General features: G+C 42.2%; 1 protein-coding gene across 1 annotated transcript in view; it reads right to left on the minus strand.

Moving 5' to 3' along the window:
* Positions 1-1,146: 1,146 nt before the first annotated feature.
* KLHDC8A (kelch domain containing 8A) overlaps positions 1,147-15,964 on the minus strand; it is a 358,281-nt gene continuing 343,463 nt past the window's right edge. Inside the window, exons 6-7 of the mRNA XM_077481300.1 lie at positions 1,846-1,974; positions 1,147-1,753 (exon numbers count right to left, since the gene is read on the minus strand). Coding sequence (XP_077337426.1) covers positions 1,647-1,753; positions 1,846-1,974 — 236 coding nt within the window. The 3' untranslated portion in view covers positions 1,147-1,646. The remainder of the gene's footprint in view (positions 1,754-1,845; positions 1,975-15,964) is intronic.

Consider the following 15,964-nt stretch of genomic DNA (forward strand, 5'->3'; position numbering starts at 1 on the left):
CCGTGAGGTTAGAACACAATACATGGACTACTTTGTGGGTAGGGGGGCCATTGATATGCCAGACAATGTCTGAGCGGCATTTTAAGAATACATTTTTATCTGAAACTCCTTTATTTACTGCTTGGCTTGGTTTTAGGTGTCTCCTAGGTATATTTATGTTTTTTCAAGTTGTGCCTTTTTCACCAACAGTGCAAACCCAAGTTCAGAGCGAGATGAGGGGACAGTCTCTTCTTCAGATAATCTTATTATGTTGTGGGTCTGCTACACACACACCTTGATTTTGTAACTAATGTATGTAGTGCATTACTGACCAAAATCGTGCTCATTTTCTGCACCATGGCAGGAAAATGGCATGATTGTCCAAATTTACACCTCACTGTGGGTGTTTTTCACTAAAGGCACATCCACTATGCACTACAAGTGCACTGCAAAAGTACACCTGAAACTGCACTTGGAGTGCAAAGTGGAGATGCCTTTAGTAAATCGCACTCCTTCTCAGCACAAACTTAAAGGGGTTGTAAAGGTAAATGTTTTTTCACCTTAATGCATTCTATGCATTAAGGTGAAAAAACATCTGACACTGTCGGCGCCCCCAGTCCCCCCGTTTAACTTACCTGACCCCTCGAAAATCCCGCGCTCGCCCCCGCCGTCCTCTTCGCCGCTCAGCCTGGCCGCTGATTGGCTGGAGTGGATGGATTGAAAGCAGCGCAGCCATTGGCTCGCGCTGCTGTCAATCACATCCAATGACGCAGCGCGCCGGGGGGCGGGGCCTTGTGATACAGCGAGCGGCTATAGCCGCCGGCTGTATCACGGGAGCGCGCCCGCAGTGCTTCTCACCAATGCGAGGGAGCTCGCATTAACGTGAGAAGCACCTGCGGGAGGAAGCAGAGACAGCCGCCGAGGGACCCCAGAAGAGCAGGTTCGGGGCCACTCTGTGCAAAACGAGCTGCACAGTGGAGGTAAGTATGACATGTTTGTTATTTTAAAAAAATAAAAATTTTTACTTTACAACCCCTTTAAATTTTACTCCAAATACATTTTTGGTGCAATGAAAAAGGAAGCCACACATTGTTGATAATTTAACTTTTTAATCCAAGCACACTCACATGTGCGTTTCAAAAAGGTTTTTTACAACAAACCAAGAAATTGTGTGTTTCAAAACCAGCGTTTAATCGAAATTTGGTTTACTTGGTGTTTTTGTGTAAACAGGCATGTATCAAACTGTAAAATACAGAACACGGGAACTTACAAAAGTTCAACTTTGAAAAGTAAACACAATATCAGACATGAGTATGTACAAACTGGGCTGATATTGCCTTCATCACATGGGGTGTCACCCCTGAAAATTCCAAATTTGGAAGATGCACACAGTGTGTCAATATGTGCTATCTCCCATCATGGGGGATCAATGTACATGCTTTGGGGCTGCAACCTCTTCACCTCAGACACTTTACACAAAACACGTACATTGATCCCCCATGATGGGAGCTAGCGCATGTTTACACACTCTGTGCATCTTCCAAATTTTGAATTTTGAGAAATACAAAATTTTTGTTTTCAAATATCAAAAATAAAACCCTATCTAGTTTTGTGTGTTTCACATGCTCCCCAAAACATCAGTGATGATCTTCATTTTATTTTTAACATCATTGATGTTTTGCTGTATTTTCCAAATCCCGATTGCACCCCATTATCTCCCCAATCTGGATCTGGGCACTTTCACTGGTAAAACGGGAATCTTCTTCCACATCACCTACAAAACGAATCAAAAAAACACACCATGTAATAAAAATATGGTGAAATACATTGATGAGCTTACCGGAAGCTGTGTTCTCCGACACTCACCTGTTGTGGTGACAATTTGCCCAACCTCCACGATCTCTCCTTGCTCCTCTGTTTCTGCTTTTGAAAGTTGCCCTTCTTTGGGAGGGGTGTGGTCCCTGGTGTCCTCATACTTGCCGAGTCTTCTCTTCCCTATGAGAATGGAAAAAAAGAAAGAATTAGCACACAGAGGGCAGAATTAACAATATGAAACATTGTTTGGAAGTGTTGTCCAATTGTTTATTTTGGCCGAGCTTCAAGGTCATAACATTATTGGGGACACTGTGTTCAGCTAAATACTTATCTGCAGAACGATGTTTCCTACGAACGAATGAAACCATGAACTTGAAAGTGCCCATTTTAAAATGCACAACATGAACTCAAAGCACATGGAGCAGGATGCAAGCAATAATAATCATATGAACACACGACAACTACTTACTTTTTGTCAAGAACACGCTTGATCCTTATGTACTGCTCGTGCTCCCTCAGTTTCAGGTCTGACCAGCGTTTTCTCAGTTGAGGCTAGCTAGGCTAACTCTCCACACCAGTCTCCCAGACTGACTCTTTGCTAGCCCACCCGGCTGAATCAGGAGATCTTCTGGTGAAGGATAAAGACTTAAAGTGGGGTTCCACACAAAAGGGGAAGCTCTGCTTATCAGCCTCCTCCCCTGTTTTTGACCAATACCTGTCCCCACTTCTGAAAGATCTCGCTGTGGAAGATCACTCGGAAATTCGCCCCCCCCCCTCCTTATTCCCCAGCTGCTGGGCCATTCAGAAATCACAGCAGGGAACCGGCTGTGAAGCCAAAAGGCTTCACTGCCGGGTTTCCCCTACTACGATTGGCAGTGGCAGCACCCGAGTGCCGATGGAAACATGGGGTGCCAACATCGCTGGATTCCTGGACAGGTAAGTATCCTAATATTAAAAGTCAGCAGCTACAGTGTGTAGCTTCTGACTTTGAATTCTTTGCGGAGCGGGCGGAATGCCTCTTTAAGCACACTGCTGTCTTCAGGGAGACTGGCTGCATTTGGGAGTTTCCCCCCTTGTTAGTCCCCAGCAGCGCAGATCTACCTATGCTGTCCACACGTGCTCCCATGCCTCTAGGAAGGGCTTCCTCCCATGTGTTATGGCAGGATCCTTCCAGCACCTGGGCCTGGCCCAAGGCTGGACACCCCCTCTCCAGACTAGGGGGGGGGGGCCCTGAGGGACACCAACAGCCTCCTCCGTACTATATCTCCACTTCCACTCAACTGCCCTGCTGGCAGGGCTCATGCCTATTTATGAGGTAAGCTCTACCCCCAGCCAGCCCACATCTGAGGTTTGGCTGGGGCCTCAAATATTCCAGGCAGCTCCTCATATCCTCCTTCCACTAGCTCTAGAACATTCTCCAATGTCCTATAAACGGGGGGAGGCACCAGAGGTGCTGTCAGGAGTCATCCAGCCCCGAGTCACTGAACCCTGACTCAGATTACACAGTTCAGGTTTAGCCCAGATTTAAACTAAATTTTCTTACTCTAACACAACCTACACTATTTATAGCTTTATAGCATACATTTGAGGCTGCTACATGTATTTTCTAAAGACAAAGGCCATGGAGGAAAAAAAAAAATGTTTTATAGAGTGAAACCTCGTACACTCTAGTAGTTTTTTTTTTTTTTCCTAACCCAGCAGGGTTGAATGGAAAAAAAAACTGACAGCTCAGGAGGAACCACTGTACTAACTATCTCAAGAACACTTCAGTCAGCGCTCCCAGCCATTGGCTGAGAACGCTGATCGGGATCTGATTGGCAGCTATTTTTTGTCATACCCCTTCGACAGAAGCTACCTGCACGGTCCGCTTCTGATGTACCAACCGAGGTACACACTGGTCAAACGTCGGCCAGAATCTATTGAACCGGCTAATGCATTCTGCCCATGTGTACTATGCTTAAGGACTGCAGTACACTGGGGTGGAAAAATTGTGTAAACTGCGCTTGGGTGAGAAATACTAAAATAAGCAATGACATTAAAAATTAAATAATAGGCCGCAGCTTGAAGTGAGATACAGTCACTCAAATACAAATAAGAAATAGAAAAAAGCAGCGCCAATAGTAAAAAATAAATAAATAATAAATGATGGCTATACAAAATGATGGTTATATACAGAAAGTATCACCAATCTGCAAACATTAGGAATACTATATAAAATGAGTTGAACATGACTCAAAATAGATATAAACTAAAAGTTCATTTAAGAAATGCAGAGAATCCAGGCGTTCCGCATATCACCACTGTGATCACAAATAATTCTTAAAAAATCTTGTGCCCGTCACCAGATAAGTGATGCGCTTACCAGATATACAGATAATTAAAGCCTTGGGGATAATTAAATCGAAGTAGGGAGACTCTAGCTCCAATCAAGCCTCCTGTGTTATAAGACCATCAGCATGGAAATATAGCCAAATCGTAATCTCTGGAGCTCCAGTGGGTCAATCACCAGCAACACCGTTGATAAAGAGAAAAAAATGCTTCCATAGTGTAAAATCATCAAACGATTTATTCAAAATGAAAGAAACACACTTACAAATAGCAGCTTATTATCGAGCGTTGAGACAGGGTAAAAAATACGCCGGCCGGCATACAAACAAACGAGCGTCCCGTCCTCCCCTCGTAGAGCGTGGTGGCGTCACTGCGTACCTTCCCAGACGCGTTTCGTCATAGATGACGTTATCAATGGGGAACGGGTAACGCAGCGACGCACCACCTTATATGCCCGGACCTCGTTCTGAAGTGCAAGTTCCGGTTTCAAAACGCCATCTTAACTAATGGCAAGGATCACCTAAGTACCCATACAATGAAGGGGAAAGGAAAAAAACAAAGCGGAAAAAAGAGGAAAAAGGCAATAAGACTAAACGGAAAAAAAATGTATGTGAAAACAAATGACTTATGTGCCAAATAGAGTGAGCAATATTATTGCCAATAGAAAATAATATAAAAAACAATAGTGGAGGCAATATTGAATACCCAGGTCAGATCATGAGTTCCGATATAGAATGTGTGCAAACACTTTTCCATACAGACGAATGGAACCACAGAACATCTAAGTGTATTAATGACAAAAAATTATTTATAAGAAAATAATATGTATGTATTAAGACATATATTAACATTGGTGAATAATATGAAATAATATAAAAAATCATTGTGAAACCCCATGTATGCAAATGAGCATACGAAGATGACATATAATAAGAAATAAAGAAATATATAGTAAATTAAAAAAATTGAAAAGAAAATGTATATGCTACATATGTATATGTGACAAATATATAAAGTGTACGGTGCATGTGTATGTGAGATTATATTAAACAACTTCACACATTACAGCATATCATGGCAGGCTGATGTCCATATTAAATGGGATCATGCCATACATATACCCGAAGTAACAGAACAAGATAGAAAAAGAGAAAAAAAAAAGGGGAGTTATCGCCATTATCCAACCCCAGAATGTGCAATTATTATATAATGAAATCTAAACCGTAAGTATAAAGTTAAATTAATAATCCATACCGGTTAGGCATTTCAGAATGAGTTTACAGGAAAGGACCAATAAACATAATACCGTATATACTCGAGTATAAGCCGAGATTTTCAGCCTCTTTTTTGAGGCTGAAAGTGCCCCCTCGGCTTATACTCGAGTCGCCGCTGTCTGACTGCTCGATCAGCGTATCGAGCAGACAGACGGCGGACATTAATTTTCAAAAGCCGCGCCTCCTTCTCCGCCTCCGCCTGTGATAGGCGGAACACTGAATTTCCCAGCAGTCAGTGTTCCGCCTATCACGGACATCCGCTCATTCTCATACTACGGACGAGTATGAGAGGATGTCTGTGATAGGCGGAACACAGGCTGCTGGGAAATTGAGTGTTCCGCCTATCACAGGCGGAGGCGGAATTTTGAATTGTAGAATGGCCGCCGAGAAGAGCGGCGATCCATCGGCACGGGACGGAGGAGGCACGGCACGGCACGGGACGGAGGAGACACGGGACGGAGGAGGCACGGCACGGGACGGAGGAGGCACGGGACGGAGGAGGCACGGCACGGGACGGAGGAGGCTCGGGACGACGGCGGCTCGGGACGGAGGCTTGGGACACAGGTAGGCTGGACACACACACAAGGCTGCACGGACACACACACACACACACACACACACACACACACACACACACACACACACACACACACACACACACACACACACACACACACACACACACATGGATGGATGGATGGATACACACACACACACACACACAGGGATGGATGGATGGATGGATGGATACACACACACACACACACACACACACAGGGATGGATGGATGGATGGATGGATACACACACACACACACACACACACACAGGGATGGATGGATGGATACACACACACACACACACACACACACACAGGGATGGATGGATGGATGGATACACACACAGGGATGGATGGATGGATGGACACACACACAGGGATGGATGGACGGACACACACACAGGGATGGACGGACACACAGGGATGGACAGCCATGTCTCACCCTCGGCTTATACACGAGTCAATAAGTTTTCCAGTTTTTTGGGGGTAAATTGGGGGCCTCGGCTTATACTCGGGTCGGCCTATACTCGAGTATATACGGTACATGCAAAAGATATAAATATGCCTATATATACACCCAATTAGCACAATCAATGGGAGAGACATACATGTATATATGCACAGCCTTCATCTATATGGTGACGACCAAAATGAGATAAAAATTTTTTTTTTTTTATTGAAAAATTCTCTTATCAAAAATATTCGTGAAAATATGTGGAAAAAAGGCATGTATCCACATATACAACCATTTCATGAATATTAAAACATTTTTTTTTTGAAAATATGTAATTGAAAAATAATAATAATAAAAAATGCAACGCACATTGCTACTTTAGAAAATTTTCCAAATTCAAGAATTATCGATAAAGGCGTTAATATCGGTTTCGATGTTTAATCCATATGGGGTATACGTTTTTAAACGATGGATCCAGGACATTTCAAGTCTAGAAATGCCCCTCACCAAAGGGCTCCCTCGCCAATGGGGCTGAAATTTATCAATACCTAAAAATAGCGTTTTTGACGGATCCTTATTATGTGCAATCAAGTAGTGCTTGGACACAGAATGCTTAGGGAAACCTGTCAGAATGTTGGTAATATGTTCGTTCAAACGCACCTGTAATGGGCGCTTGGTTCTGCCCACATATTGCAACCCACAGGGGCACTGGAGTAGATAAACCACCCCCGTGGTGCAACATGTGATACAGGGTTTTATAGTATGAGTCTGCCCTGTAGCTGTCCCCTCGAACGAGATGGTACGTCTTCTGGGGCAAGAATTAATGGAACACACCCTACATCTACCACATTTATAATATCCAGTCAATTGATCAAAGAAACCCTTAGTTCTAAGTGGAGGATCAATGACATTGGGGGCCAGGCGGTTTCTTAATGATGAGGCACCCCTAAACACCACTCTGGGTTTCTCAGGGATTATGCCCCTTAAGGAGGCATCACTGCTGATAATATGCCAATGCTTATTAATAAGTTGTTTTATTTTTCTCTGTTGGATAGAGTAAGTAGTCACAAAGGGAACAAGCCCTCGGACATCAGCGGTTCGTGGGCCCCTCTCAGTGAGCAATTCCTGTCGATCCAAATTTGTCACCATTTGGATGGTGTTGCATAAAAAATCAGGCTGATAACCTTTCTCCTGGAATCTTTTAGTGAGACAGCTTGAGACAGGAATTCCCCGACATCAGAGCAATTACGTCTCAATCTGATATACTGACTTTTTGGTATTGAATTAAGCCAGGGAGTGTGGTGACAGCTGTCAGTGGGAATGAAAGAGTTTCTGTCAGTGTCTTTGAAAAATGTAGAGGTGACAAAACGTTCATCTTTTACCCCAATGACAAGGTCCAAAAAATGGATCGTAGATTGACTGGTAACGTAGTTGAGTTGTATGCCCCTCTCATTCTCGTTTAGGGAATCCAAAAAGGCATTCAAATCATCACCTTTACCGTCCCAAAGGAGGAGGACGTCATCAATGTACCTAGCCCATAGGACTATTTGGGGTACATTTTTGGCATAGATGACGTCCTCCTCCCATCGGGCCATAAAAAGGTTTGCCAGGCTGGGGGCATATTTAGCCCCCATGGCTACACCCTTGACTTGCTTGTAGAATTGGTTGCAAAACCAGAAATAATTATGTGTAGCTGCAAATTCAAGTAAACTCATAATGAAAGTGATTTGTTCGATTGGCAAGCCAGAATACCTAGTTAAATAAAACTGTACCGCTTCAAATCCCAAATAATGTGGGATAATGGTGTACAGGGATGTGACGTCCGCTGTAACCAACCAAATGCCAGATTTGGCTGTAATGGTTCCTAACATGTTGATAATATGTCTGGAATCTTTAACGTATGAAGGAGTATCCTTCACCAGCGGTTGCAAATAAAAATCAATATATCTGCCCACCCGGGACGTGATGGAATCTATCCCACTAACAATGGGTCATCCCGGGGGGCAGATAGGATCTTTATGCAATTTGGGCAGATAATACATAATAGGGGTACGTGGGGTCTGTGGAATCAAGAATGAACTCTCTTTTGGTATTCAGAATCCCCATCGTGCGACCTATGGCAATTACTCTTTCAAGCTCCTTTTTGTATGGAATAATAGGATCAGAAGGCAAAACTAAGTAAGTCTCAGAGTCGCCTAAAATCCTATTCATTTCCGATAGATAGTCTGCACGATCTAAAACAACTATTGCACCACCCTTATCAGCCGGTCGAATGACCAGATCTTTTCTATTGCACAGGGAATCCAACCCTTCCTGTAAGTTCTTATTCATCCTATTTTTTTTAATTTTAAGGGAATCGAGATCCTGTAGTACAAGATCCCTAAATACTCGAAGGGCGGGTGGGAGTGTACCTGGAGGGTTGAAAAGGGAGGCGTTTGCTAAGCCCGAATGGGTCACCTGTGAGATGGGAGTATTGGAGACAACGTTTGAATTATTAGTTGAAACCCCAGCCATGTATCTTTTTATATTGAGTTTCCTTACGAATTTATGCACATCCATGTACGTTCGAAATTTATCTAAACTGGTTGGAGGCACAAATTTCAACCCCTTATCTAAAATGGATTGTTCGGATATTGATAGGGTTTTGGAACTCAAATTAAAAATCCCTTTCCCTACTACATCCTGGGCCTTTTTTGTTGTTCTCCTTCTCCTCCCCCCTCTGGTTCCTCTCCTCTTTCTCCCAGCCTTTTGGTTCCCTGTGTGGGTTTGGGAAAACCCCAACTACTAGGGCCCAAAAGCCCGAGAGGGCCTTGCTCTACAGGGATCGCACCTGAGGTCTGTCGGGAACTGGCCAGTGAGGTACCCTCCCCAAAAGAAAATGGGGGTGGTAAATTGTGTTCACTCTCAGGGCCATTGAGATCTCTCAATGGAAAGAAGGCATTTCTAATGGGAACATTATAATCCCATTCAGGGTAACCGCCTACATTTTCCTGTATATGAGATCCATAATGATGTTCGTTATCAATGGGGTGATTCCATCTGTTTTGATAGTATGCAGGTGGACCACGTCCCCTTTGGTTAGGGTATTGACCCTGATCCCTCCCTCGTGGGGGGTAATTCCCAATATAGGGCAGGGGATATGATGTATTCCCATTAGTATAACTATTAGAAGGTCTCGGGGGGCCGGGAAGTCTCCAAGCTCCCCGATGAGGAGCTGAACCCCTATTGTTACCACGCCCCCTTCGTGGGGATTGGTAAGATTGATGGATCATGTTCTGTTGGGTATGGTTAACAGGGTATAAACGTTTGGAGCCAGGAGGTTGTGTGGATGGAGGGCACCTATCATCTGCCAACCTTTCCGGTTGGGTGGCTGTAATTTCCATATTGATAGGTTTGGGAAGGTCTTCTAATAACTTTTTCTGCCATTCAAAAACAATATTGCTATTGTAATCTGCCAGGTCCCTATTGTATTTTTTCTTTATTCTTTGATCTCTATCCTCCTTCTCCAAAATTTTCAAAAGATTTTGAGATTTCTCCTGGTATTCAACACTACCTTTAGCCGAAGTGAGATTAACTTGAAGACCTTTGATTTCATCATCAAGTTTAGATAATTTGGCCGTTTTTCTACCAACCAGAAATCTCAAAAAGGCCACTCCAGCTGTATTAAAGTATTTAAACCATTCTTCCAACTCAATATCACCTTTTTGGGGGGCTACCTCCCACCTCAGGCTCCTGGGGACCATACCGTGTTTGATATATGTTTCTAAATAGGCAATGTCCCATTTAGTATGGTTCTCAGAAACCATGAGGTTTTTTAATCTGACAAACATCCCCCCTAAATCTCCCTCATCATCCCTATACACTTCAAACACACCATCGACATCCACCACTTTAGTGGCTCTGAAGTCAAAGATGTCCATATAGAAAAACTTTATGAAGAAAAACTTGATCGTTTTCAATAATAACCCAGCTGCAGTAAAGAGTATCAGAGCTAGATATGGAAAAATTGTGTAAACTGCGCTTGGGTGAGAAATACTAAAATAAGCAATGACATTAAAAATTAAATAATAGGCCGCAGCTTGAAGTGAGATACAGTCACTCAAATACAAATAAGAAATAGAAAAAAGCAGCGCCAATAGTAAAAAATAAATAAATAATAAATGATGGCTATACAAAATGATGGTTATATACAGAAAGTATCACCAATCTGCAAACATTAGGAATACTATATAAAATGAGTTGAACATGACTCAAAATAGATATAAACTAAAAGTTCATTTAAGAAATGCAGAGAATCCAGGCGTTCCGCATATCACCACTGTGATCACAAATAATTCTTAAAAAATCTTGTGCCCGTCACCAGATAAGTGATGCGCTTACCAGATATACAGATAATTAAAGCCTTGGGGATAATTAAATCGAAGTAGGGAGACTCTAGCTCCAATCAAGCCTCCTGTGTTATAAGACCATCAGCATGGAAATATAGCCAAATCGTAATCTCTGGAGCTCCAGTGGGTCAATCACCAGCAACACCGTTGATAAAGAGAAAAAAATGCTTCCATAGTGTAAAATCATCAAACGATTTATTCAAAATGAAAGAAACACACTTACAAATAGCAGCTTATTATCGAGCGTTGAGACAGGGTAAAAAATACGCCGGCCGGCATACAAACAAACGAGCGTCCCGTCCTCCCCTCGTAGAGCGTGGTGGCGTCACTGCGTACCTTCCCAGACGCGTTTCGTCATAGATGACGTTATCAATGGGGAACGGGTAACGCAGCGACGCACCACCTTATATGCCCGGACCTCGTTCTGAAGTGCAAGTTCCGGTTTCAAAACGCCATCTTAACTAATGGCAAGGATCACCTAAGTACCCATACAATGAAGGGGAAAGGAAAAAAACAAAGCGGAAAAAAGAGGAAAAAGGCAATAAGACTAAACGGAAAAAAAATGTATGTGAAAACAAATGACTTATGTGCCAAATAGAGTGAGCAATATTATTGCCAATAGAAAATAATATAAAAAACAATAGTGGAGGCAATATTGAATACCCAGGTCAGATCATGAGTTCCGATATAGAATGTGTGCAAACACATTTGAAACCGGAACTTGCACTTCAGAACGAGGTCCGGGCATATAAGGTGGTGCGTCGCTGCGTTACCCGTTCCCCATTGATAACGTCATCTATGACGAAACGCGTCTGGGAAGGTACGCAGTGACGCCACCACGCTCTACGAGGGGAGGACGGGACGCTCGTTTGTTTGTATGCCGGCCGGCGTATTTTTTACCCTGTCTCAACGCTCGATAATAAGCTGCTATTTGTAAGTGTGTTTCTTTCATTTTGAATAAATCGTTTGATGATTTTACACTATGGAAGCATTTTTTTCTCTTTATCAACGGTGTTGCTGGTGATTGACCCACTGGAGCTCCAGAGATTACGATTTGGCTATATTTCCATGCTGATGGTCTTATAACACAGGAGGCTTGATTGGAGCTAGAGTCTCCCTACTTCGATTTAATTATCCCCAAGGCTTTAATTATCTGTGTATCTGGTAAGCGCATCACTTATCTGGTGACGGGCACAAGATTTTTCAAGAATTATTTGTGATCACAGTGGTGATATGCGGAACGCCTGGATTCTCTGCATTTCTTAAATGAACTTTTAGTTTATATCTATTTTGAGTCATGTTCAACTCATTTTATATAGTATTCCTAATGTTTGCAGATTGGTGATACTTTCTGTATATAACCATCATTTTGTATAGCCATCAGTACACTGGGGTGCCATGACATGGCCTCTGCAGCTTCCGCATATTAATCCCTTTTTGACGCAGGCTGGTTGATGACAGCTGTCTGCTCTTGCTAGATGGATTTACCTCGCTGGGCAGACTTTCAGTCAGAGTTGAGCACTGGATTTGTGACAAACCTTTTGGTGGGAAAACAGCTGGCCAATGAGAGTAACCTCTCTCCTGTCACTGGGGGGAGTGAGCAGTTCTTAAAGCCACAGCGATACTTTAATGGCATAGAGGCAATACTCGTAAAAGGACCCAGGGAAGAACTTGGAAATAGTTTGAAGACCATATCCCACTCAAAGAGAAGAGTCTAACCATTGTGTAAAGCATTTTTGACTTCTTGTAACCAGGAGGTCACAAGTTCTGGTGAGTGCAGTGTGTGCACTTGGGGTGTGGAGGAGGACCACTTTACTGCTTTTGTCTCTTCAAAAGTCTACATTTTAGGGTTATTTGTTATTATGCACTTTATGTTGCACGTGGTTTTGATTGCACATTGAATTTAAAGGCACGTGATCAAAAATCCCTTGGGGCATATTTGTTGTATATTCTTTACTGAGAGATCTGGGGTCTATTTAAGATCTGTCCTCTGTTCTCAAAAGCATCTGATCAAACTGAGATTGATTTGATCAGATCCTTTGCAAGCTGGTAATGTTTTTTTAACAATAAACCCAAACTGGAAGTGAGACAATCCTTGTTGCTTTTGGTTTCGTACACCATAGAAATAATTGGGGAATGGATGTTACTCCTTCATCCTTATCGCCATCCTGACCACCGGTTTCTGTCTCTGGCTCTCCATTGGAACAGGAGAGCCCGGGAAGTGGGGGGGGGGTTACATTCTGTCACATGTAAAGGTGATCCTGCAGCTATATAGCCTCTCTGATCACTTTTGTGTTATAAAGCATCGCTAGCTCTATAGAAACATCCCAGAGTCATGACCCTGGTAGAATCACTGAAACCTGAGAATGTACAAGTACATCTATTTGCAGGAAGTGGTTAAGACAGTGCCCTCTCTGTGATTGACTGTGGGACCTACACACAGAGTGAAAGATCCAGTGCTGTACTGTGGAACAGGTGGGTGTGAAAAAGACAGACAGTCAGCTATAATACTCTAGGAGTATGTGCATCACCAGCAGTTCAAATCAAGCCAAGGCATACTCCTAGATCTAGATCAATGGATTTTTGAATTTCATATGAAAAACATTAAAGGAGTTTTACTAAGACTAGAGCAGACAAAATCTGGAGCAGATGTACATGACAACCAATCCGCTTCTAGCTTTCATTTTTAAAGCTTAAAGAGCAATCACCCATTGTGCATATAGCAAACACAAAAAAATATTTAAGTAGAGAACATGTAGTCCATGTGAAATGTAAAACTGCATATAGTAAAAAAAAGTGAAGAAAAGTGTATATATATATATATATATATAGAAAAGTGAAGGTAGAAAGATTTTTTTATAGTCCAATAAGGTGTTCCAATGTAAAGGCGATAAACATGTCACCACCGTGAATCCACACAAAGCTGAAGATCTGTGCCCGTCACCAGATAAGTGATGCGCTTACCAAAAATATGGACAATAACAGCCTTATTGACACTAGTCCGCGGCAGGGTAATGGAACATCAAATCACAGTACTTGCATCCAAAATGGCCCTTAACGTAGGTATATGGCGATACCCCAGCCTTTAGAGCTCCAATGGTCAATGGTCACATATATCTCCGGTAACACCACTTTGACCAGTTCCACTTAGAGTTCCAGCAGAGTCAAGATGAGCATCTATAGTGATCAGGAACAGTGATCTCTCACTGATCACCGCCATTACTAGTAAAAACAGTTGTAGACACTGTAACTTTTGCACAAACCAGTCAATATAAGCCTATTGCAATTTTATTTTTTATTTGTTTATTTTTTTACCAAAAATATGTAGATGAATACATATTGGCCTAAACTGATGACGATTTTTTTTTTTTTTTTGGGGGGGGGGGGGATATTTAGTATAGGCAAAAGTAAAAAATATTGGGGGTTATTTACGAAAGGTAAATCCACTTTGCACTGAAAGTGCACTTGGAAGTGCAGTCACTCTAAATCTAAGGGGTAGATCTGAAATGGGTGGAAGCTCCACTGATTTTATCATCCAATCATGTGCAAGCTAAAATACAGTTTTTTTATTTTCCTTGCATATCCCCTTTGGATCTACAGCACTTTACTTCCAAGTGCACTTGTAGTGCAAAGTGGATTTTCCTTTAGTAAATAACCCCCATTGTGTTTTATCAAAATTGCAGGTCTTTTTTTTTGTTTATAGTGCAAAAAATAAACAACGCAGAGGTGATCAAATACCACCAAAAGAAAGCTCTATTTGTTGGTTTGTGTACAGTGTCGCAAGACCACGCAATTGTCAGTTAACCACTTTCAGACCGGACCATTTTGCTGGTAAATGACCAGAGGTCTTTTTACAATATGGCACTGCGCTGCTTTAACTGGTAATTGCGCGGTCATGCAATGTTGTACCCAAACAAAATTTGCGTCCTTTTCTTCCCACAAATAGAGCTTTCTTTTGATGGTATTTGATTGCCTCTGCGATTTTTATTTTTTGCGATATAAATGGAAAAAGACCGCAAATTTTGAAAAAAAATGATATTTTCTACTTTTTGTTATTAGAAAAATCCAATAAACTCAATTTTAGTCATACATTTAGGCCAAAATGTATTCAGCCACATGTCTTTGGTAAAAAAAAAAGTCAATAACTGTATATTTATTGGTTTGCGCAAAAGTTGTCACATCTACAAACTAAGGTACGTTTTCTGGAATTTACGCAGCTTTTAGTTTACGACTGCCTATCTAATTTCTTGAGGTGCTAAAATGGCAGGGCAGTACAAAACCCCCCCAAATGACCCCATTTTGGAAAGTAGACCCCCTAAGGAAATTGATAAGTGGCATGTTGAGCACATTGAATATTTTATTTTTTTGCCTCAAGCGATTGAATAATGACAAAAAAAAAATTATTTATTTTTTTTACACAAAGTTGTCACTAAATGATATATTGCTCACACATGCTATGGGCATATGTGAAATGACACCCCAAAATAAATTCTACTGCTTCTCTTGAGTACGGGGATACCACATGTGTGGGATTTTTTGGGAGCCTAGCCGCGTACGGGGCCCCGAAAGCCAAGAACCGCCTTCAGGTTTTCTAAGGGCGTAAATATTTGACTTCACTCCTCACTACCTATTACAGTTTTGAAGGCCATAAAATGCCAAGATGGCACAAAACCCCCACAAATGACCCCATTTTAGAAAGTAGACACCCCAAGCTATTTGCTGAGAGGCATGTTGAGTCCATGGAATATTTTATATTTTGCCACAAGTTGCGGGAAAATTACAAACTTTAATTTTAATTTTTTTTTTCACAAAGTTGTCACTAAATGATATATTGCTCACGCATGCCATGGGCATATGTGAAATGACACCCCAAAATAAATTCTGCTGCTTCTCCTGAGTACGGGGATACCACATATGTGGGACTTTTTGGGAGCCTAGCCGCGTACGGGGCACCGAAAACCAAGCACCGCCTTCAGGCTTTCTAAGGGCGTTACAGTTTTGAAGGCCATAAAATGCCAAGATGGCACAAACGCCCCCCAAATGACCCCATTTTGGAAAGTAGACACCCCTAAATTTAGGGGTACACTAGTGAGACTAGGTAATGGCGGGTGCCCTGAAACTATAAAAAAATAACTAACCAACCAGCGTCACCTGTAACCGTTATATGG

This window comes from Lithobates pipiens, unplaced genomic scaffold (assembly GCF_037356315.1).
Source record: "Lithobates pipiens isolate NorthernLeopardFrog02 unplaced genomic scaffold, aLitPip1_a1.2 Scaffold_16, whole genome shotgun sequence".
Lineage (NCBI taxonomy): Eukaryota > Metazoa > Chordata > Amphibia > Anura > Ranidae > Lithobates > Lithobates pipiens.